At 38.0% G+C, this 24451-nt stretch overlaps 1 protein-coding gene across 2 annotated transcripts; it reads right to left on the bottom strand.

Moving 5' to 3' along the window:
* Nucleotides 1-1154: 1154 nt before the first annotated feature.
* Nucleotides 1155-24399, bottom strand: SPA17 (sperm autoantigenic protein 17). Of its 2 annotated transcripts, XM_038005047.2 has the most exons (6): nucleotides 24260-24399; nucleotides 22817-22997; nucleotides 16433-16503; nucleotides 5830-5916; nucleotides 2610-2696; nucleotides 1155-1691 (listed from the first exon to the last, which is right to left on the bottom strand). In XM_038005047.2, the coding sequence occupies exons 2-6, from the start codon at nucleotides 22968-22970 to the stop codon at nucleotides 1671-1673; spliced, it is 420 nt and encodes a 139-aa protein (XP_037860975.2). In that variant the 5' UTR covers nucleotides 22971-22997; nucleotides 24260-24399; the 3' UTR covers nucleotides 1155-1670. The 2 variants fall into 2 exon arrangements, with proteins under 2 accessions (XP_037860975.2, XP_037860974.2); XM_038005046.2 differs by lacking the exon at nucleotides 1155-1691 and having other exon boundaries at nucleotides 2205-2696.
* Between the last annotated feature and the right edge of the window lie 52 nt (nucleotides 24400-24451).

Here is a 24451-nt window from a genome sequence, read left to right as displayed (position 1 = left end):
AGCAAATGGAAGAATAGAGCAGCCATTTTTGAATGGAAGAACTTGGGTGTGGGGGAAGTTTCAGATTTGGGGGCAATATCAGGAGTCATTTTTTGTATGTTACTTTTGAGATGCCTACAGACATCCAAATAGGGATGTTATGTAGGCAGCTGAATATAGAAGTTCGCAGGTAGAGGAGAGAAAGGTCTGGGAGTAATCATTAAGAAGATTGGATTTTAAAGCTATGAAACTGCAGGAAATCAAGTGAGTGTAGAAATGGGGTCAAAAGACTGAGCCTAAGGGCACATAGCATTTCGTGGTTGGGGAGTTGAAGAGTTACCAGTAAAGGGAATTGAGAAGGAACAGCCAGAGAGACAAGAGGAAAACCAGATAAGTTCTAATAAAGTGTCATTCATACATGTTGTTCTCGTAATATCACATCCATTGCTCGCCTTTTCCTTTTCCTCCTTCACTACAAATATCACCACCACTAGATCTGTGTGTGTGTGTGTGTGTGTGTGTGTATGGAATGCACAGTATTAGTCACTTTATGTGTGTAACAAGAGAATTTACTGAAAAGGCTAACTCATCTCTTTTTTTTTTCCTGCTATATACTCACTAGGGAAAAAAATCCCTTTTTTTCTCTTCTGGTCTCCTCTACAGGTCAGGGAATCTAAGTCTTTGCATAAATTCTGGGTCCTCCCTTGACAATTCTCTAAGCAGGATGGCTCTGTCTGAGAGGGGAAGGTGTAAGAAGCTGGTGCTTTCAGTGGAATGGGAGGGACGAACAGCTGGAATCCTGGAGGAGAACTGATTTCTTTTACTCTGTAAGCCTGGAGGAGAGGGGTTAAGGAGGGGAGGAAGGGGGATATTAGAGACTTGTGTTTAGCTAGCATGAAACTCTCTATAGTGGCAGCAAGATTTTGGAAGGAGAAAGGCTGCCTGTATGAGTGGACATTAGAGAATGAATGCCACAACCTTGGAAGCGTTGGTGTGAATCAACTGTTTGAGTGGTGATCACTTGGGGGAACCTCTGTTGCAGAGTCTGATAAAGGCTCAGTGCCAGGGAAGGGCAGTGAGGCACCTGAAATAAAACTGCTTTGCAGAGAGAGCATGTCTAAGCCTAGGACAAGGATCAAAGTATTTGTAGGAGAGTATTTGTTGTGACAACATATACCTGGTTTTAGAAGCTCCTCAGGACTGAGCCATCCTGGCTTGTTTTTGAGTTTTGGGGGAAGACTGACTTTGTGACTATAAACCAAGAGAGATGTAATCCTGGAACCAAATCATGGGTCATCCACTGTGGTGCAGGCAGGATTGGAACCAGCCAGAGAATCGCCTCAGTCTGCTGGACTATGCTACAACATTATGGTAGAAGGCAACAGCATTAACTAAATGGTAAGACTCCACTTTCTACCCTTTGTATTGGGAAGAGAACTGCACCCTTTGGTCTAAGACATGAACTCTCAGTTTCTTCGACAATCAAGGGTGGAGAGGCCTCAAAAAGGAGAGACTGAACTTTCTAAAAATAAGGCGCTGGGGATTTGAATGGTTCATTGAAAACATAAAAGAGATAAAGCCTCTGAGTTTGTGAAACAGGCATTACCATTTGTATACTTAAAAACTTGGGAAGTTTTAACTGAAGAAGTCAGCATGATATGATAGCTCTTGCTTTTTCCAATATGATGTTATTAGTCTTGTTCTGTGTGGTTCTGGAGAGCAAAACAATAAAGAATTGTAAATTGCCTGAGTGTAAGAACAAATATTCACTATTAATTCCCAGCACATGAATAGTGCTCAATACATTTTCAATAAATGATTGAATACATGTATGAAAAATGAAAGCCAGTGGGTTAAACTTATAAGGAGGCAGGGTTTTTTTTTTTTTCTTTTCTTTTTTTTTTTTTTTTTTGAGATGGAGTCTTGCTCTGTCACCCAGGCTGGAGTGCAGTGGTGCAATCTCGGTTCACTGCAACCTCCACTTCCCAGGTTCAAGCAATTCTCCTGCCTCAGCCTCCCAAGTAGCTGGGATTACAGGTGTGCGCCACCATGCCTGGCCAATTTTTGTATTTTTAGTAGACATGGGGTTTCACCATGTGGGCCAGGCTGAAGGAGGCAGATTTTTGTCCCAACTTATCTTTCTAAAAATTCCAAAATTAAATACACTATCATTAAAAAGCCGTGAAATTTTTTATCACTAGGAGTGAAACAGGAGCTAAAGAACATTTTTGGGGGATGTGATAGAGAGGATTTATTCATTTGATAATGGTTAAAACACATAACCTCTGAGATCTCTGTAATCTCAGATGCTTTTGTTCTGTAATTCTAAATCCAAGGGTCTCTGTAGATAGGCTTGAGACAAGTGTAAACAAACTCATGATCTCAGAGAAATCTTCAAGTGGCATGTTTCAATGGTATGCTTATTAAACAAATGCTCATGACAGATTTTCACAACAGCAATGAATGTTATTTCACAACATCAAATCTTCCTTCCTCAGGAAAAAATGACATTAACAAGAAGGTTGATGGATTTGGATTATTTTTCATGTGTCCTGGAGGTAAAACCAGTGTCCTCACTTGTTTTCCTCTTTTTCCTCATTTTGAAGACTATCTGTTTTCATTTTCTTTACCTCCTCTCTGGCTACGTGTCCCCGGAAGGCAGCTTGGATTTTGACAGCAGCAACCTCTTCTTTTTCCTTATCTTCCTCAGAAGAGTCCTTCATCGAAAGGAGAAAAAGTAAGAGACTCTTTAAACATGCCGTATTTTTGATGCCATAAAAATAATGCAACAAATTTAATCAATTTAGGGATGCAACTATCTGAGAGTTGTTGCTTCCTGAGGGAATTTCATATATTGTCACATGGTATATGTACCAAATGGCAAATGCCAAAATAGCAGGCATTTTATTCGCCTGAGACATAAAAAGGAACTCGGAAGTTTGAACTTCGACATTGTAGAGAGTGAGTTCTTCTTCCTATGAGGACTAGTCCATAAGAGTCTGGAGTATGAAGAATACAGATAGATATTAAAAGACATATCTTTTAATATGTCTCTGCAACAAAAGATCATTGCCAACTTTCTTTCCCCCAAAATAGTGTCTATTTAAGTTTCCTGAGCAATAACATTTTTTGGGGGGTTTGGGGGGACAAGAAAGAATCTTTGAGGCATAGTAAAAATGTTAAGGAGAAAGAATAGTAAATGTTATGTTTCAAAATAATCACAATCATATATAATGAATTAGAATAACTTCTCAATTTCTCAATGATTAGCTAATCATAGTTATACATTTAAAGTGAGGTGCCAAAGAGAAATCCATTTAGTCCAATAATGTCAGTTTTAACATGGTTGGGTGAACTTTGGCACATACCCTCTTTTAAAAAAAATTGGGTATAAATTTTTAGCTCTAAATTTACAGACAGTAAAATGCATGAATCTTCAGTGTACAATTGAATATATAGCTTTTAATATATCTTTTAAAATTATAGAAATGACATGTATACACTTTAAAAACTCAAATGTCACTGGCAGTGATAATTTTCTCCCTCTATCCAAATCCTGCCTCTGGGAGATACCCATTATTATGAGTTGAGTATCTACATCCTTCCAAAATTTTCTCTATATGCAAATATATTCATATGGGTATATATATATATATATATGTGCCTTTTTATTTTAAAAATGAGATCATGCTAATCACAGAGTTCTACAGCTACTTTTTCCATGTAATGATATATCTTGGTTCTCTTTTTCTGTGTTATTAGTCAGTGTATAACTCTGCTCATTCTTTTTTTATGACATCATTATATTATACTGATGTACTTTTATTTAATATTTACTCAATCTCATATTAATGGACCTTTGGGTTGCTCAAGCCTCCTATGCCCCCATTATAAACAACGAGACAAATCTAGCTCTTAAACTTTTAGATGCAAACAGAATGGTACAAAATTCTTCGAGACGACATCCTAATATAGGCAAACAAATACACTCAAGTTTGAAATCAATGAGATCCCTACTCAAACTCAAACTCATGAAAATCTGTGTAAGAGCACCTATGAAAGATGTAAGGAAATAAAACTCCCTTCTTGCTTGACTTCCTGTTACATCTTAATGTTAATCTTCCTGTTATATCTTAATGTTATTTCAGTACAACCTAATAGTAAATAAATAAAATCCATTTAGTCCAATAATGTCAGTTTTAACATGGTTGGTTGAACTTTGACACATATCCTCTTTTAAAAAAAATTGGTTATAAATTTTTAGCTCTAAATTTATAGACAGTAAAATGCATGAATCTTCAGAGTACAATTGAATATAATTGAATACAATGGAAATTGAATATAATTGAATATAACAGAAAACAATACAATTGAATAACCTGTACATCTTTTTTTTTTTTTTTTTTTTTGAGACTGAGTCTCGCTCTGTCGCCCAGGCTGGAGCGCAGTGGCCTGATCTCAGCTCACTGCAAGCTCTGCCTCCCAGGTTTACGCCATTCTTCTGCCTCAGCCTCCCGAGTAGCTGGGACTACAGGCACCTGCCATCTCGCCCGGCTAGTTTTTTGTATTTTTTAGTAGAGACGGGGTTTCACCAGGTTAGCCAGGATGGTCTCGATCTCCTGACCTCGTGATCTGCCCGTCTCGGCCTCCCAAAGTGCTGGGATTACAGGCTTGAGCCACCGTGCCCGGCCACCTGTAAATCTTATAGGGAAAAGCAATGCATCACTAGGTAGGAAGTAGGGTATTCCTTGAGGGGATATCCATTCTGGCTGCCAGTTCTTGGGCAACTACCTGGGACCTAAGACATAAAAAGGAACTCAGAAGTTTGAACTTTGACATTGTAGAGACTGAGTTCTTCTTTCTTATGAGGCCTAGTCCACAAGAGTCTGGAGTATGAAGAATATAGACAATGGTATACTGGTAAGTGTTTTAACAACTGGCTCTCCAGAAGAAACAAAACCCTGATTTGCACTGTTTGCCATGGTCTTAATATTCTCACTGTTGCTGACTTCAAGTTATTAAAGTGACATTACCGAACATAGGCCTTTTGGTATGTCCTTTTTTTTTTTTTTTTTTTTTTTTTTGAGAAGGAGTCTTGCACTGTTGCCCAGGCTGGAGTGCAGTGGTGCGACCTCGGCTCACTACAACCTCCGCCTCCTGGGTTCACATCATTCTCCTGCCTCAGCCTCCCAAGTAGCTGGAACTACAGGAGCCCGCCTCCACAGTCGGCTAATTTTTTGTATTTTTAGTAGACATGGGGTTTCACCGTGATCCGCCTGCCTTGGCCTCCCAAAGTGCTGGGATTACAGGCGTGAGCCACCGCACCTGGCTTCTGCTATGTCTTGACTGCTTGGATGTAGGACATCAGGCACAAAGGCATTTTTGTAGAGGGTTATGCATGGAAGACAAATAAGCCACATTGTTGTAAAGCCATTATTTTGGCTGTATGTAATTCCCTGTGATTTTTCCTTTTGTTATCTCTGAACATTTGCTATTGTGTAGTGGTGACAGCACCAATTAGTGAAAAATTCCCAAAGTGGAAGATGAATCTGAAGGATCATGACTAGGCCTGTGAGTTTTGTCTGCCCTTCCTCATAGGGAGATTTTTCCATCCATTAACAATCTTGAAAAATAAGATTTAATTTTTAAGGGAAAAATGAGTTTTTGATCATAAGAGGCATGGCTGAAAATGATCTACCAGTTAGTTTATCACTGATGTTAATTATCTGGAAAAGTAAAATCATAATTTTGACAATAAAGATAATAGACATTCATATTTAGAGTTCAATTTTAAATTGGGCAATATAATTATTTGTAGGAATCCAATAGTATATGAAAAATATTACATACTAAGATGGTGACTGATGTCTCTTCCTCCTTCCCAGATATCTGAGATTCTTCTTGTTTAGGATCACTTTTCTCAGGTGGTTCTTGCTCCTGGACAGGTAGAAGACAGCCAAATCAGCAATGTTTCCAAAATAGCAAAATGTTGTATCAAACTGCTTAGAAGTAATGAAATATTACTTTAAATTACTGAGAAATAGGGGGAATTAAATACTACATATTTATCTTTTAATAAGGAAAATACATTGAAACAAGAAGAAATAATAAAAGCTCTTAAGGGAATATGTGTAAACAAATATTAAAGACCAAATAATTGGCAAAAATGTTTGATCTGTTGCTTTGGAATGTGTATACCACTGTTTTATGTTAAAAATAAACCACTGTCCTATACTAAAAGTTGGTAAGATGATGTAATGAATCCTGAACAAAGTATAAAAAAGAGGTTCCAATAGTTTCTAAAATAGGAATAAAATAAATGACATTGTCTTCCAGAATGTGACATCAAATTGACTTTTTAGTGACATTTATGGATTAAAACTAGTCAAAGAAGTAACTTTTGCTGTGGAGTTTTGCTTTATGATTTAAATATAAAAGGAGAAACCACCTCTGCCTATTTTGACGTGGCTATTTAAGTCTTCCTCCATTGCTAATTCACACCTATGGAAAGAGTTTCTTTAACCCATAAAACCAAAATTTAAGTATAAGTTAATCAAATAAAGTCTTTAAAATTAAAAAAAGAAACATCCCAAAATTGCTATGTGATGCAAGGATTTTAACATTTTTCAACATTATTCCTTTGATATTGATAAAACATGAATACAATTAAAACATGAGCACAAAGAATCTAGTAAAATGGAAATACACAGAACACACCCATATCTGCAGGCACAAATGGATGGAACTTCACTTTCAAACTCGTGTAATAAGTGACAACTCCTTCTTCAGGAAATTCCCCAAATCTACTGGAGAACACCACCAAAACTTGAACTTTGTTAATTCTTTTCAGTTCTAATATCTGCTGTGCTTTGTGGCTAATAGTACTACCTCAGTTGTCTAGAGCAGTGTTCTCAAATTTTAATGTACCTACGAATTATTCTGGTGATCTCTTAAAAATGTAGATTTGTAGACCTGGAGTGGGGCCCAATACTTTGAATTTCTTCTTTTTCTTTTTTATTTGTACACATTTATGGAGTACATGTACAATTTTGTTACATGTGTGGATTGGTGATCAAGTCAGGGCTTTTAGGGTGTCAGTCACCCAAATAATGTACATTTTAGCCTTTAACCAATTTCTCATTATTGTCCCTTCTCCCACCGCTCCTCACTCTTCTGAGTCTCCATTATCTATCATTCCACTGTCTATGCCCATTTAAACACATTTTTTCAGCACCCACTTATGAATGAAAACAAGCACTACATGTCTTTCTGTGCCTGGCTTGTTTCACTTAAGATAATGGCCTCCTGTTTCATCCACGTTGCTGGAAAAGACATGACTTCATTCTTTATTATGGCTGAATTGTATTCCATTGTGTACATATCCCATATTTTCCTTATTCATTTATCCATTGGACAGACACTTAGGTTGATTCCATATCTTTGCTGTTGTGAATGGTGTTGCAAACAACATAAAAATGAAGGTATCTTTTGATGTATTGATTTATTTTCCCTTGGGTAGATACCTAGCACAGAGATTGCTGGACTGAATGGTCGTTCTATTTTTAGTTATTTGTGAAATCTCCATACTGCTTTCGTTAGAGGCTGTACTAATTTACATTCCTGACAACAGTGTATAAGAGTTCTCCTTTCTCTGCATCCTTGCCAGTATCTGTTATTGTCTTTTTCATAATAGTCATTCTGAGTGGGGTAAGATAATATCTTATTGTAGTTTTGATTTGTACTTCTCTGATGATTAGTGATTTTGAGCATTTTTAAATATACCGGTTGGACACTGTATGTCTTCTTCTAAAAAAATCTCTATTCATATCCTTTTCCAAGTGCTTTTTCCTCCCTTCTCCCCTCCCTCCCTCCCTCCTTTCTTTCTCTCTTTCTCTCTCTCTTTCTTTCTTTCTTTTTGAGACAGGGCCTCACTCTGTTGCCCAGGCTGGAGTGCACTACAGCCTTGGCCTGTGGGCTCAAGTAGTCCTCTCACCTTAGCCTCCCAAGTAGCTGGGGCCTACAGGTGCACACCACCACATCTGGCTAATTTTTTGAAGAGATGGGTTTTGACATGTTGCGCATGCTAATGTCAAGCTCCTGGGCTCAAGCAATCTTCCTGCCTTGCCTCCCAAAGTGCTGGGGTTACAGGCATGAACCACCACTCCCAGCCCTTTGCCCACTTTTTAATGGGATTACTTATTTTTTGTTGTTGTTGAATTGTTGGACTCCCTTGTGTATTTTGGATATTAGTCCCTTGTTGGATGAATAGTTTGCAAATATTTTCTCCCATTCAACAGCTTATGTCTTCACTCTGTTGATTATTTCTTTTACTGTGCAGAAGCTTCTTAGTTTAATTAAGTCCCATTTGTCTATTTTTGTTTTTGTTGCCTGTGCTTTTGTGGTCTTAGTCATACATTCTTTGCCTAGACCAATATCCAGAAAAGTTTCCCCTAGGTTTTCTTCTAGTATTTTTATAGTTTTAGGTCTTATGTTTAAGTCTTTAATCCATGATGAGTTGATTTTTGTGTACAATGGGAGATAGGGGTCCAGCTTCATTTTTCTACATATGGCTCTCCAATTTTGCCAGCACTATTAATTGAAGAGGATGATATCCTTTCCACAATATATGTTCTTATCAGCTTTGCTAAAGATCAGTTGGCTATATGTACATGGTTTTATTTCTGGCTCCTCTCCTCTATTCCATTGATCTATGTATCTGTTTTTATACCAGTTCTATGTTGTTTTGGTTACTATAGCCTTGTATTAGGTTGGTGCAAAAGTAATTGCTGTCTTTTCCACTGAAAGTAATAGCAAAAATGGTAAATTACTTTTGCACCAAACTATAATATCATTTGAAGTCAGGTAATGTGATGTTTCCAGTTTTGTTCTTTCTGTTCAGGATTGCTTTGGCTATTTGGACTCTTTTTTGGTTCCATATGAATTTTAGGATTATTTTTCCCAATTCTGTGAAAAGTGAGTTGGTACTTTGATAGGGAGAGCAATGAATCTGTAGATTGTTTTGAGAAGTATGGTCATTTTAAAGATATTAATTCTTCTGATCCATGAGCCTGTGATGTTTTTCCATTTGTTTGTGTCATCTTCAATTGGTTTCATCAGTGTTCTGTAGTTTTTCTTGTACAGTTTTTTCACCTCCTTGGTTACATTTACTCCTATGTGTTTTTTAAAGGTATTATAAATGGAATTGCCTTCTTGATTCCTTTCTCAGTTAGACTGTTATTAGTGTATAGAAATGCTACTGATTTTTGTGCATTGATTTTGTATCCTGTAACTTTATTGAATTCATTTAACAAATCTAAGAGTTTTCTTGTGGAGTCTTTAGATTTTTCTAGATATAAGATTATATTGGGATTCAGGCATGGTGGCTCATGTCTGTAATCCCGGCACTTTGGGAGGCCAAGGCAGGATGATCGCTTGAGGCCAGGAGTTTGGGACCTGCTTGAACATAGCAAAAGCCCGTTTTTACAAAAGACAAAAACATTATTCAGTGTGGTGGCACATGTTTGTAGTCCTAGCAACTCGGGAGGCTAAGATGGGAGGATCCCTTGAGCCCAGGAGGCCAAGGCTACAGTGAGCTATAATTACACCATGGCACTCCAGCCTGGATGACAGAATGAGACCCCATCTCTGAATATATATACATATATATATCAGCAAACAGAGATATGTGACTTCCTCTTTTCCAGTATGGATGCTTTTTATTTCTTTCCCTTACCTCATTGCTCTGGCTAGGACTTCCAGTACTATGTTGAATAGGAAGGGTGAAAATGGGCATCCTTGTCTTGTTCCTGTTCTTTGGGGGATTGCTTTCAACTTTTTCCCATTCGGTATAATATTAGCTGTGGGATTTTTGTATATGGCATTTATTGTTTTGAGGTATGTTCCTTCTCTGCCTAGTTTGTTGAGGTTTTTTATCATGAAGGGATGTCGGATTTTATCAAATGCTTTTTCTGCATATGGTTTTTGTCTTTCATTTTGTTGATGTGATGTATTACATTTATTGATTTGCATATGTTGAACCATCCTTGCATCACTGGTTTAAAACTGATTTTATCATGGTGTATTACCTTTTTGATGTGCTGTTGGATTCTGTTTGCTAGTATTCTGTTGAAGATTTTTGAATCTATGTTCATCAGGAATATTTGTCTGTAGTTTTCTGTTTTTGTTGGGTCCTTGTCTCGTTTTTGGTATTAGGGTGATACTGGCTTCATAGAACGAGTTAGGAAGAATCCATTCTTCTCAATTCTTTGGAATAGTTTCAGGAGGCTTGGTATTAGTTCTCTTTTGTATGTACGACTGGGTAGAATTTGGCTGTGAATCCATCCAGTCCTAGGCTTTTTTTTTTGGTGGTGTTGGGGTGGGGGAGATTTTTATTACTGAATCAATCTTGCTACTTGTTATTAGTCTGTTCAGGTTTTCTATTTCTTCCTGGTTCAATCTTGGTTGGTTGTATGTTTCCAGGAAATTATCTATTTCCTCTACGTTTTCTAGTTTGTGAGTGTATAATTGTTCATAATGGTCTCTGATGACCATTTGTATTTCTGTGCTATCAGTTGTAATATCTTCTTTTTCATTTCTGATTTTGTTTATTTGGGTCTTCTCTCTTCTTGGTTAGTCTAGATAGCGATTTATCAATTTTATTTATCTTTTCAATGAACCAAGTTTTTGTTTTGTTAAGCCTTTGTATGTTATTTTAGTCTCTATTTAATTTAGTTTTGCTCTGATCTTTGTTCTCTCTTCTGCTACTGTTTGGTTTGTTCTTGCTTTTCAAGTTGCTTGAGGTTCATCCTTTGATTATTAATTTGTAATCTTTCTGCATTTTTGATGTAGGCATTTATTGCTATCAACTTCTCTCTTAGCACTACTTTTTCTGTATACCATAGGTTTGGATATGTTGTGTTTCCAGTTTTCATTTGTTTCAAACAGTTTTTAAAAATTTCTGTCTTAAGTTCTTTTTTAATCCAATAGACATTCAGAGACATGTTGTTTGATTTCCATGTATTTGTATCATTTCCAAAGTTCCTCTTGGTATTGATTTTTAGTTTAATTCCACTGTGGTCTGACAAGATACTTGATATTATTTTGACTTTTTAAAATTTGTTGAGACTTGTTTTGTGCCCTAACATAATATGGTCTATCTTTGACAATGTTCCATGTACTGATGAAAAGAATACATATTCTGCAGTTGTTGGGTAGAATGTTCTGTAAATGTCTGTTAGGTCCATTTGCTTAAAGTCAGGTTTCAGTCCAATGCTATTGTATCAATCCATTCTCACAGTGCTATGAAGAAATACCTGAAACTGGGTAATTTATAAAGAAAAGAGGTTTAATTGACTCTCAGTTCTGCATGGCTGGGGAGACCTCAGGAAACTTACTATCAAGGCGGAAGGCACCTCTTCAAAGGGTGGCAAGAGAGAGAATGAGAGCAGGGCAAAGAGAGAAAAGCCCCTTATTAAACCACCCCCGAACCCATGATTCCATTACCTCTACAAGATCCCTCCCATGATATGTGGGAATTATGAGAACTACAATTCAAGATGAGATTTGGGTGAGGACACAGCCAAAGTATATCATTTGGCCCCTGGCCCCTCCCAAATCTCATGCTCTCACATTTCAAAACAGAATCATGCCTTTCCAACAGTCCCCCAAAGTCTTAACTCATTCCAGCATTAACCCAAAAGTCCAGGTTCAAAGTCTTATTTGAGACAAGGCAAGTTTGTTATGCCTATGAGCTTGTAAGATCAAAAGCAAGTTAGTTACTTCCAAGATACAATGGGAATACAGGCATTGGGTAAATACACCTGCCCCAAATGGGAGAAATTGGCCAAAACAAAGGTGCTACAGGCCCCATGTAAGTCTGAAATCCAACAGGGCAGTCATTAAACCTTAAAGTTCCAAGATTATCTTCTTTGAGTCCATGTCTCATATCCATGGTGTGCTGATGCAAGAGGTGGGCTCCCATGGCCTTGGGAAGCTCCACCCCTGTGACTTTGCAGGGTAAAGCTCCCTACCTGGCTGCTTTCATGGGCTGGCATTGAGTGTATGCAGCTTTTCCATGTGCACAGTGCAAGCTGTTGGTGGATCTACCATTCTAGGGTCTGGAGGACGGTGGGCCTCTTCTCACAGTTCCACCAGGCAGTGCCCCAATGGGGACTCTGTGTGGGCTCCGACCTCACATTTCCCTTCTGCACTACCCTAGTAGAGGTTCTCCATGGGGGCTCTGAACCTGCTGCAAACTTCTGCCTGGACATCCAGGTGTTTCCATACATCCTCTGCAATCTAGGTGGAGTTTCCCAAACTTCAATTCTTGACTTCTGTGGACCCACAGGCTCAACACCACATGTAAGCCACCAAGGCTTGGAGTTTGCACCCTATGAAGCAATGGCCTGAACTGTACATTGGCCCCTTTGAGCCAGGGCTGGAGTTGAAGCAGCTGGGACACAGGGCACCATGTCCCGAGGCTACATAGAGCAGGGGAGCCCTGGGTCTGGCCCAGGAAACCATTTTTCCCTCCTACACCTCCAGGATTGTGATGGGAGGTTGCTGTGAAGGTCTCTGACATACCCTGGAGACATTTTCCCCATTGTCTTGGTGATTAACATGTAGCTTCTTATTACTTATGCAAATTTCTGCAGCCAGCTTGAATTTCTCCCCAGAAAATGGGGTTTGCTTTCTGTTGTGTCATCAGGCTGCAAATTTTCCAAACTTTTATGATCTGCTTCCTCTTGAATGCTTTGCTGCTTAGAAATTTCTTCCACCAGATACCGTAAATTATCTCTCTCAAGTTCAAAGTTCCACAGATCTTTAGGGAAGAGGCAAAATGCTGCCACTCTCTTTGTATAGTAAGAGTGACCTTTACTCCAGTTTTCAATGAGTTCCTCATCTCCATCTTAGACCACCTTAGCCTAGACTTCGTTGTCCATATCACTATCAGCATTTTGGTCAAAGCCATTCAACAAGTCTTTAGGAAGTTCTAAACTTTCCAACATCTTCCTGTCTTCTGAGCCCTCCAAATGGTTCCAACCTCTGCCTGTTACCCAGTTCCAAAGTTACTTCCACATTTTTGGGTATCTTTATAGCAGTGCCTTACTCTCTGCAGTACCAATTTACTGTATTAGGCTGGGAGCAGTGGTTCATGACTGTAATCCCAGTAATTTGGGAAGCAGAGGTGGATGGATCACTTGAGGACAGGAGTTTGAGACTAGCCTGGCCAACATGGTGAAAACACAAAATACAAAAATTAGCTGGGCGTGGTGGCATGCACCTGTAATTCCAGGTACTCGGGAGGCTGAGGCAGGACAATCACTTGAACCCAGGAGGTGGGGGTTGCAGTGAGCTGAGATTGTGCCACTGCACTCCAGCCTGGGTGACAGAATGAGACTTTGCCTCAAAAAAAAGTCATTGTATTAGTCTGTTCTTATGCTGCTATGAAGAAATACCTGAGACTGGGTAATTTATTAAGAAAAGAAGTTTAATTGATTCACAGTTCTGCATGGCTGAGAAGGCCTCAGAAAACTTACAATCATGGTGGAAGGCATCTCTTCATAGGGTGTCAGGAGAGAGAATGAGAGCTGAGCAAAGGGGGGAAAAGCCCCTTATTAAACCATCACCCCCCATGATTCAATTACCTCCCACTGCATCCTTCCCACAACATGTGGGGATTATGGGAACTACAATTCAAGATGAGATTTGGGTGGGGACACAGTCAAATGATATCAGTTACTTTGTTTATTTTCTGTCTAGATAATTTGCCTAATGCTTTCAGTGGGGTGTTGAAGCCCCTCACTATTATTGTATTATAGTCTACCTCTGTCTTTAGACATAGTAATTTTTTTTTTAATGAATCTGGTTGCTGCGGTGCTGGGTGTGTATATATTTACAATTGTTATATCCTCTTACTGAATTGATCCCTTTATCATTATAAAATAAACTTGTTTGTTGTTGCTTTTTACTGTTTTTGACTTAAAGTCTGTTTTACCTAATATAATTATAGCTATTTCTGCTTGCTTTTGGTTTCTGTTGGCATGGAATATCTTTTTCTACCTTTTTACTTTCAGTCTATATGTTTTTACAGGTAAGGTGAGTTTCTTATTAGCAGCATTTAGCTGAATCATGTTTTTTTTTTTTTTAAAGAAATCCATTCAGTCAGTCTATAGCTTTTATGTTGAGCATTTAATCCATATATGTTTAAAGTTATTATTGATATGTAGAGTTTTGTTGCTTTTGTCATGTTGTTAATTGTTTTCTGGTTATTTTATACATTATTTGTTTCTTTTTCTCTTACTGTTTGTCACTGTGGATTGGTGGAATTCTGTAGTGGTGCTATTTCATTCATTTCTGTTTCTCCTTTGTGTGATTGCTTTAACAGTGAGTTTCATACTTTCATGTGTTTTCATGATGCTAAATGCCATCTTTTTGCTTCCAAGTTTAGGATTTCCTCGAAGACTTCTTGTAGGGTCAGCCTCGTACAGACAAACGCCCTCAGCATTTGCTTGTTTGGGAAATACTTTATTTCTCCTTCATTTATGAAGGCTAATTTTGCTGGATATAGAATTCTTGGCTGATGGTTGTTTTCTTCCAGCTCTTTGAATTTTCATCCCATTCTCTCCTGGCCTGTCAGCTTTCTGCTGAGAAGTATGGTTATTAGTCTGATTGGGTTTCCCTCACAGTTGATGAGATGTTTTTCTCTTGCTGTTTTTAGAATTCACTCTTTGACTTTAGATAGTTTGATTCTAATGTGCTGTGGTGAAAACTTTTTTTTTTTTTGCATTGTATTTGTTTGGGGAATCACTGCACCTCCTATATCTGGATGTTTAAATCTCTTGCTAAACTTGTGATGCCTTCATCTATTATTGCATTAAATAGGTTTTCTAAGCCTTCTGATCTTTTTGGCCTTGGGGATACCAATAATTCAAATATTCAGCTGATTTATGTTGTCCCAAATGTCTTAAAGGCTTTGTTTATTCTTTTTTATTTTTGTCTTACTGGATTGTTTCAGACATGTAATCAAGTTCTAAACATTTTTTGTTCTACTTAGTCTAGTCTATTATTAAAGCTTTTGAATGTATTTTATATTTCCTTCAATAAATTCATCAATTCCAGAACTTATGTTAGGGTTTTTTTAAAAATAAAAATCTATCCCCTTGTAAAATTTTTCATTCATATCCTGAATTGTTTCACTGAGTTCTTTGTATTGGTTTTCAGATTTATCTTCCACCTCACTGACCATATTTAAAAATCAGTATTTTGACTTCCTTATCTGATACTTTAAGAATTTCATTCCAGTTACGATCTATTGCTGGAGAATTGTTGTGTTCATTCTGGGGTGTCATATTTCCTTGTTTTTCATGTTTCCTGTGAGACTCTGAATTTCTATCAAGTTTCCAGTTGCTGCCAATAATGCTGATACCACACAGCCTTTCTCAACCAGCATTCATTATCTAAACCATGGAACACAGAGAATATTTTGAGTGGCTCTTTTCTCAATTCTCCCAAGGATGGTACCTAACCAGAACCATTCTAGATACAAAGCAGGACACCGATTCCTTACATGCAATTAGTGCTTTTGGTTTAGGCCTTAATTTTTTTGAGGAAACTTGGTTGAGAAAGCTGTCTTTGTAAAGCTGCTGAAGAGAAAGATAGGCTCAGACTCTGAAAAAACTATACCATTACCATCTTTAATTCTTTTTTTTTTTTTTTTTTTTTTTTTTTTTTGAGACGGAGTCTCGCTCTGTCGTCCAGGTTGGAGTGCTGTGGCCGGATCTCAGCTCACTGCAAGCTCCGCCTCCCGGGTTCACGCCATTCTCCTGCCTCAGCCTCCCGAGTAGCTGGGACTACAGGCGCCCGCCACGGCGCCCGGCTAGTTTTTTGTATTTTTTTAGTAGAGACGGGGTTTCACCATGTTAGCCAGGATGGTCTCTATCTCCTGACCTTGTGATCCACCCGTCTCGGCCTCCCAAAGTGCTGGGATTACAGGCTTGAGCCACCGCGCCCGGCCACCATCTTTAATTCTAACCAGTCTATTGTATCAATGATATAATATCAATGATAATGAAATAATTGGACTAATAGTGTTTTGGTCTATGAAATATCATCTATTAATTCAGTAATTATTTGTGGAGTACCTGCTATTGCTTAGCACTACTTCAAATGATGCTGAAAACATTTGAAGAATAAATGATGAAATAATTATTCATAACTTTTAAGCACCTTCTTCCTGGTGTTCATTGTTAAACTTACGTGAAATATCTGTACATGACTCAGATACTTTAGAAAAATATTCTCATCAAAAAATCCCAGCACAATTAAAAAGATTTAATAAGCTATTTGTGATGCCTCCTCACATAATTCTCACAATTCTGGGGATAGCCTAATAATCACTAGCTGTTGACAGACAGAAGAAATAGCCAAATCCAATAGCTTCAAAGGACCATACCTCGAATGCCGGATTGTTATAGAAGCGGTCTTCTACCTTACTCCCCCATTCTGCTGGATCAAAGTTGGTTTCTAAATAATAAAAATATAGTAACTTCAGATTTACTTGAATTCATTAAGGTAAATGTAGAATAGTAACACAAATATAAGTTTCTCTTTTCAAATTATAGGTTCTTTACTGACAGTCCAAAATCTTATTGACATTGTACATAGCCTAGCACTGCAGACATTACCCGTGATTATTAAATATATAATAACCAACTGAACATTGGATGAGCCTTTGGGGATATTTAGAAAAGCACTAAAAACATAATTTCTGCCTTCATAGAATTTATAATAAAAAGGGAAAAAGAACAAATGCCAGTACTTAAATATAAATGTAGACACTTAGAACATGTATTAGTAAACACAGAAAAATGTATAAAACTAAATGCTAAGTTGTCAGAAAGTTTGGAAAAGTGAAGGATGGGAGAAATTTTTTTTAATGAAGTATATTATGTAGACAGTTGACGTAGACAAGGAGAGGTATTTATTTTTACATAATTTTGTCTTTAACTTTATATTATGAAAAACTTCAAAGTTAAAAAGTAGATAGGATAACAAACTCCCATAAGCATATTGTCTAGATTCAATGATCAACCCATGATTTATTTTATCTATAACCTTTTCTTCTAATTATTTTTCTGCACTTTCTTCTGATTATGTTTAACCCAACCCCTCCCTTGCATCCTGTTATTTTATCTACAATTATTTATTTCACAATGTATCTCAATATATACTCTCTTAAAATATAACCACAACACCATATCATACTTCAAAATACTAAAAATATTAACAATTCCCTAATATCCTCAACTATTCAGTCAACTATCCAAATTTCTTCCATTGTCTGTTTATTTGTTGGTTCAAATCAGGACCCCGAAAATGGGCATGCACAGCCCTTTGTATGTCTTTTAAATTTCTTTTAAAGGAAGATCCCCCAGTCCCTATTCTTTCCTTGCAATTTATTTGTTGATGAAATTAGGTCATTTTCTCTTTGGAGTTTTTCACAGTTCAGATGTTTCTGATTATCCCCATGGTGGCTTTTAACAAGTACTTCTGCCTTTGAATTTCCTGTAGACTGGCAGCTAGATGTATAGATTTGATCTGATTCAGATTTGATGGTTTGATTTTTTTCTGCAAGTATACTTGATTGGCAGTGCTGTGTAATTCTGTCATAAAATTTATAATATCTGGTTACTCTTTTTATAATTTTTATTGGCCCCCTGATGATCTTTGCTTAGATCATTTCTTTAGGGGTTGTGAAATGGTAATGCTCTAATTTGATCAATACTTTTTTATTTTCTGGAGTACTCATTAAAGAAAACTTTTTCTCATCAACTGTTTGGTTACTCTGAAGAACAGTTCTTACAGAAAAGAAAGGTTAAAGGTTTAGTTCTTTCCTTTTATTTATCAGTTTTCAGAATAATCAGTTGGATTCCTCGGATCCTCTCAAGATGACCAATGAGTTTTTTCTTTAACCATCACAAATTCACGAATGTTTAAGAAAATGGATTCATTTCAATCCAATGCACATATTATTCTTATTGATGCTCTAATTATTAAACATTTGTCCAGTGGTAGCTTATTCAGGTGCTCAAATGTTCCTGAGTCCTTTGGAAACATCTCTAGCAACCTTTGATAGCTTCCTTGTTTTCTGGTATGGCAAGACGTTCAGCCTAATCTTGTATATTTCCTGCCAAGTTCATGAAATTAGCTTGTTCTCCAAGAAGCCCTCATTCCTGGGAATGGTATTTAGAGATGACAACCTAGAAGCTGGGTGCTCACTGGTACTAGGTTGGTCATTGTTTTGAGGCCTTTAATGTACAGAGCTAGAAAATACTTCTTTCATTTTTTAAAGAGAAAACATGAGGTTACACTGATATTTTTCAACTCAAATTTAAGATTACAGGATTTTATTAACCTCTTTCATCTTCATAATTGTATGTTATTTTTCCTACACCAAAAATCTTATTCCTAATAACACTAGCTTAGTTCCTTACTTGCTTTGTTCTACAATACATAAATTCAATATATAATTTCAGAATAACCATACCATAATATGATTAACAATGATTACTGAATGCAGCTTAAGGGTTTTTTTTTTTAAAGTTCATTTTGTTTTTAGGATATATGCACTAGGCATGTACAGTCAAATTGCTCCATTGTAATATCACTTGAAATAATTCCTTTCTGTGTGGTTATGTCACCCGATCTATACTAGTTAGGCTCATGTGTTTCACTTTGCTTTTACATTTTAGAAACTGCTTTTCTTGGCCTGGTGCGGTGGCTCACGACTGTAATCCCAGCACTTTAGGAGGCCAAGGGGGACGGATCACGAGGTCAGGAGATCGAGACCATCCTGTCTAACATGCTGAAAACCCGTCTCTACTAAAAATACAAAAAAAAAAAAAAAAAAAAAAAATTAGCTGGGCGTGGTGACAGGTGCCTGTAGTCCCAGCTACTCGGGAGGCTGAGGCAGGAGAATGGCATGAATCCAGGAGGGAGCTTGCAGTGAGCCGAGATCAGGCCATTGCACTCCAGCCTGGGCGACAGTGGGAGACTCCGTCTCAAAATAAATAAAAATTAAAACTACTTTTTTTTTTTTTTTTTAATCTTGAGACGGAGTCTCGCTCTGTTGCCAAGCTGGAGTGCAGTGGTGCGATCTCGGCCCACTGGAACCTCTGCCTCCCGGGTTCAAGCCATTCCCCTGCCTCAGCCTCCCAAGTAGCTTAACAATTTTAAATTTAAAATTATAACTATGTAAACTTTTATGATTCCAAATTCAAGATATTTTCTATAATGTTCTCTCTAATCTACCCTGTTCACTTTCTCCTAAAGGTAAATGTTAAGTTTTTAAAGATTTACTTTTCCATTTAAAAATAAAAACAAAGCTGGGCATGGTGCTTCATACCTATAATCCCAGCACTTTAGGAGGCGGAGACTGGCAGATGCTTGAGCTCAGGAGTTCAAGACCAGCCTGGGCAACATGGCAAAACCCTGTCTCTACAAAAACAAACAAACAAACAAAAAAAACAAAAAAAACCCCAAAAAACAAAAATTAGCCCAGCGTGTCTGTGCATGCCTGTAGTTCCAGCTACTTGGGAGGCTAAAGTGGGAAGACTGCTTGAGCCACGATCCACAATTATACCACTGCACTCCAGCCTGGGCGACAGAGCCAGAGCCAAACCCTGTGGCAAATACACACACACACACACACACACACACACACACACAGAGATATATTCATATCAATCTCTTTTGTTAAATGATAGCACGCTGGCCAGGTGTTGTTTCTCACAGCTGTTATGCCAGCACTTTGGGAGGCTGAGGCAGGAGGATCATCACTTGAGCCCAGGAGTTTGAGGCCAGCCTGGACAACATTGTGAGACCCCCGTTTGTATTAAAAAAATGGTAGCACACTAAGCACACTTTTCCCCATCTTGCTGTTTTCACTGAATATATCCTGAAAATCACTGTACAGTATCATCCATAGTATTATCGAGAGGTCTTTCTCATTTTTGAAAACAGCTATATATATAACTCAGTTGTGTAGATGTATTATAGTTTGTTCACTCAACCTCCTATGGATATTTGGGTTGTTTCTACAAAGAATGATGCACTGAAAAGTGTAGAAGTGGCACTTCTGGGTCAAAGGTTTAATACATATATAATTTTGGTAGGTATTGCTAAGTTCCCCTCCTGGAAGTTATGGCATTTTACTTATCTACCAGCAATGTATATAAATGCATATTATCCCACAGCCTACAGAGTATGTTGGCTCTTTGCCAATGTAATGGAGGGGTTGTTATTGGTAGCTCAGTGTAGTTTTGATTTGGACTTCTGTTACTATGGATGTTTGAATATCTTTTCATAAGTGCCATTTATATTCATTTTTGTGTGAATTGTTTGCTCATATCTCTTGCCAATATTTTCTGTTGGGTTCTATAAGCCTATAACATACTGTTTTTACAAACTATTTATTTATTAGGGCTATTAACCCATTGGGATGTAAATGCAAATATTTTTTGTCTTTTGTAGTTTTGTTTTCCTCACAGTGCTTTTTCTCATGTAAAAGTTTACTTTTATGTTGTCAGTTTATAACAATCTTTTCTCTAATTGCTTCCAAATTTTTAATTGCAATTAAAGCAATTTAGCTAGCAAAATTTTTTCTTCTCTTATAGAGAAATTCATCCATGTTTTCTTCTAGTATCTGTATGGTTTCTTTTAAAAAACATTTATATACTCGACTAATTTGGAATTTGTCCTTGTATATGACATAAGAAATTGATCCAATTTTATCTTTTTCCTTCTTTATCTTAAAATAATAAAAAGTCCACCTTTTTCCTAGTGACCTGAAATACCATTTAAATCATATACTAACATGTTTCCTGTCACAAAAATAACAATTAAGAGTAGTAACCACCTATGATGAATGCTGGCAAGGGAATTCTTGCATTGTGTGGGAGACTGAGCCAGAAGTCCACAGTGATTACTTTTTTTTTCTTTTTGAAGAGACTGAATTCTGATACTTATATCTTCTGGATAATTTGCCTCTGGTTGACATGGGTGGAATTGGGTGTGGTGCTTACAATTTTTTCAAATGGTTTTACTAATTGTTTTTGAGAGCTAGTGTCCTGAGACCATTAATCTGAATCATTATTTGCTTTAATTATTGTGATCCAGTAACAATGATGCAAATGTTTTTCTAATGGAATGTTTCTGAGTTCTAAAATTAAATAAATGACTAAAGACTTTTACTGCATGAATTTGTAGTTAATCTTATAATAAAATTAATGTTCATTACAATTCACCTCTTTTCCCAAATAATTTTTTTCCCCTTCCAACTTTTATTTTAGGTTCAAGGGACACATGTGCAGATTTGTTACATGGTTAAATTCTGTGTTAAGGGGCTTTGGTGTAGAGACAATTTTGTCACCAAGGTAATCAGCATAATGCCTGATAGGTAGCTTTTCAATCCTCACTCTCCTCCTACCTTTTCCCTCAAATAGGCCCCCAAGTCTATTGCCAAATGATTTCTCTTAATAACTTTCCTCTTCTACATATAGTTTATCAAATGTGCTCAGTGGAAAATATTTAAAGTTTCAGATTGTGCAACAAATATTCACACTGACCGGATATGGAAAAGACCAGCAACGTTCAGGAAACTGGCAGAGATTTTGAGCTCTGTGAGGGCAGGGCATAAAAAGCAAGGGGTGGAGCTATGCAGTGTGTGTGGGAGTTGTTTTAATTCCACCCTTGTGCCAGGTTTTCTTCCACTATAAAATGATTACAATTGAATGTTTGTTTGCTTGTGCCTGTTTCTAGTCACCTTTACCACTCCGTTGGAATACTGTAATAAAAAGTAATGATGACAAGAATTTGCACAAAATGGATATTCTAATCAAGAATGGCTTTCCGGGGGTTGGGGCGGGGGTCACAGGAGTGGGGAAGGGGACTCACTGTGTTGCCCAGGATAGAGTGCAGTGGCTATTCACAGGTTTACTCATAGCTCACTACTGTCTTGAATCCCTGGGCTCAAGTGATCCTCTTGCTTCAGCCCCTGAGTAGCTGGTACTAAAGGTGCGCACCACCATGCCTGGCTAAGGATAGGTTTTTAGTACCAAACTGGTAAAGTCCTGACAGTCATAAACCTTCAAGGTTGGGGATTTATAAATTTTATTATGGGAGTGAAGGAATTTTGCTTTGGCTTTCAACCAAAGAGTTATTGTTAGTGGGGATCTGGGTCTCTGTGCAGGATGGAATTTAGCATAAAGAATATAAATTACGTTTCCAAGCTGGTAGTTCGCCTTTCAAAGCAGGTTGTCTGTGCCGTTATTGCAGAAAAGTTTCATATACCCCAGTGAATATCAGTTTATTTAAGGAGTGCAGAATTCTTTTTGCAGCACTTATAATACTTACAAATGGAAGGAATCAAAATTGAAAGGAAACTACAGATACTCATCTCAGGAATAATAGTCAGCTGCCAGGGATGCACAAGAACAGTGTGCTGGAACGTGACGAGGGTAGACTATATGATCTTTTTTCCCCCACTGATTTCTCCCGAGAAATGTATGTTCTTTTGCAGTTACCTTCCACACTGCATGCCCGTGAGAAATACAATGAAGATGGTCTGAATAATCAACTGGTAATCTTCGATAATACGAAATGAATTTAAGAAAACATATCAAAGAGGTACATACTGTTTCAAAGAGCAAGAACTGTTAATGGAAACTCCCTGCCTCATAAAGGCTTTCTGCAGAATGGAGATGGTCTTAAGCAAGTTTTACTATAAACAAATGTTTAGTTTCTTATTTTAAAAAATGACTAATTTTAGAAAGCTTACTCTCTCTTTTCTCTAGAAGGCTCTCAAAATAGGCTGCTGCAAAAGCTGGTATATTGTCCGGTTGCTCTCTCAGAATCTCGCGTGTCAGCCCTTCAAGAAGATTCCCAAATCCTTGTGGAATTCGGTAGTGGGTGTTGGAGAATGGAATCGACATCTTCTTGGTAAGAACTGCCTATGGAACCTAAAGATTCATTAAAGAATACTGTCTTTAAATTTATCTGATTTTACTTTTATAATCACAACTATGCCAACAAATTATTTCTGAGACCCACATTTTTTTAACTTGAATTCTTTTTTCTCTAACACAACCCAAGTCCATCTATTTCTTCCAAAGGGTTTTGTAATCTCCATTATGGATTAGAAAAATACAAATACAGACCCATTCACTAGGCCAAATCATTTTTTTAAACCTTACAAAAAACCCATAATTTTCAATATGTCTTTTTCTCTTTACCCTTTGTATTCTCAAAAGGTAAGGGTAATTTTTGCTATCACACAGGAATTTAGAGAGAATGATTGTTAAAAACTTAAATTGAATTCATTATCAATTGCTGAGAAGACCCTGTTTGAGGTCTATTTTTTTTTTTTTTTTAAAGAGTAGAAATTAGTCCTGGTTCTAGAAATTAATTTGTTGAATGAAGAAGTTGCACAACCTTTCCCTTTGCTGCCACTTCTGAAGCATGGCCCACAATGCTTCGAACACCTTTGTACTGTGGAATGGGGTTGTGCCTGCGTGTGTGTGAGGGAGGGATGGGATGGGATGGGGCTGTGTGCCACGATTTTGAAATCCCAGCCTCTAAAGTTTTAGAATTCTTGTATTTTCCGGTTTCTTCTTGACCAGGCTGTCTCTTTCTGTCTTGCAATACAAGGGCCAGATTAAGGGTAGCTGCTAAGCAGTGGGCTGAGCTGCTGAGTATGAAAAGACCTGGCCTGTTAACGTGAGAGTGTGCGTCAATGCGGAATAGAGGTGGAAGCCGTGGTAGGGGTGCAGGCTGGGAGAACTAGGCGGTTTGATGAGACTATGGAGGGTTCTCGTTTCATCGCTTTTTTCTTTTTTTCCTTTGAGACGGTGTCTCTGGCCTGGAACTCCTGGGCTCCAGCGATGCTCCCGCCTCAGCCTCCCGAGCAGTTGGGATTACAGGCGCGCGCCACCACGCCTGACTCCTCTCTTTTGCTTTTTCTGAGGGAGCAGTAGATAGAGGTATCGAACCATTCTAGGGTGGTGAAAAGGGCTGGCGAGATTCTGAACCAATGTGGGCAGAGGAGGGCGGGCGGAGGGGCAGATGTTGAGGACCTGGGATTTCAGATTCGTGCAGAATGGGCTGCCTCGGCTCCAAACGGCCCAGGGCTCCGAGGATGTGTCTGGGATGCAGAGAGAGTACAAGAGACGAAGGGAAAAGGCTAGGTCTCGGTGTCGGAGAGGAAGTGGGGAAGCGGCCTCACCTCCTTTCTCTCCAAGCAGGTGCCGCCGGTTCCGGTTGTTTTTCTCGTTGCTGGGTAACCGTTTTTACTTTAAAAAAAAAAAAAACAAACTACGGCGGCCGAGAAGGGGAGCGCACGGCCCAGTCCTGAGGTCGCGGGAGGCTCCGAGGACTGCAAAAGGGTGGAGCCGGCCTCACCCCCGCCCAGGCCCCG

This window comes from Chlorocebus sabaeus, chromosome 1 (genome assembly GCF_047675955.1).
Source record: "Chlorocebus sabaeus isolate Y175 chromosome 1, mChlSab1.0.hap1, whole genome shotgun sequence".
NCBI lineage: Eukaryota > Metazoa > Chordata > Mammalia > Primates > Cercopithecidae > Chlorocebus > Chlorocebus sabaeus.
Note: the sequence above shows the minus strand (reverse complement) of the source record. Positions and strands in the feature narration are given on the sequence as shown.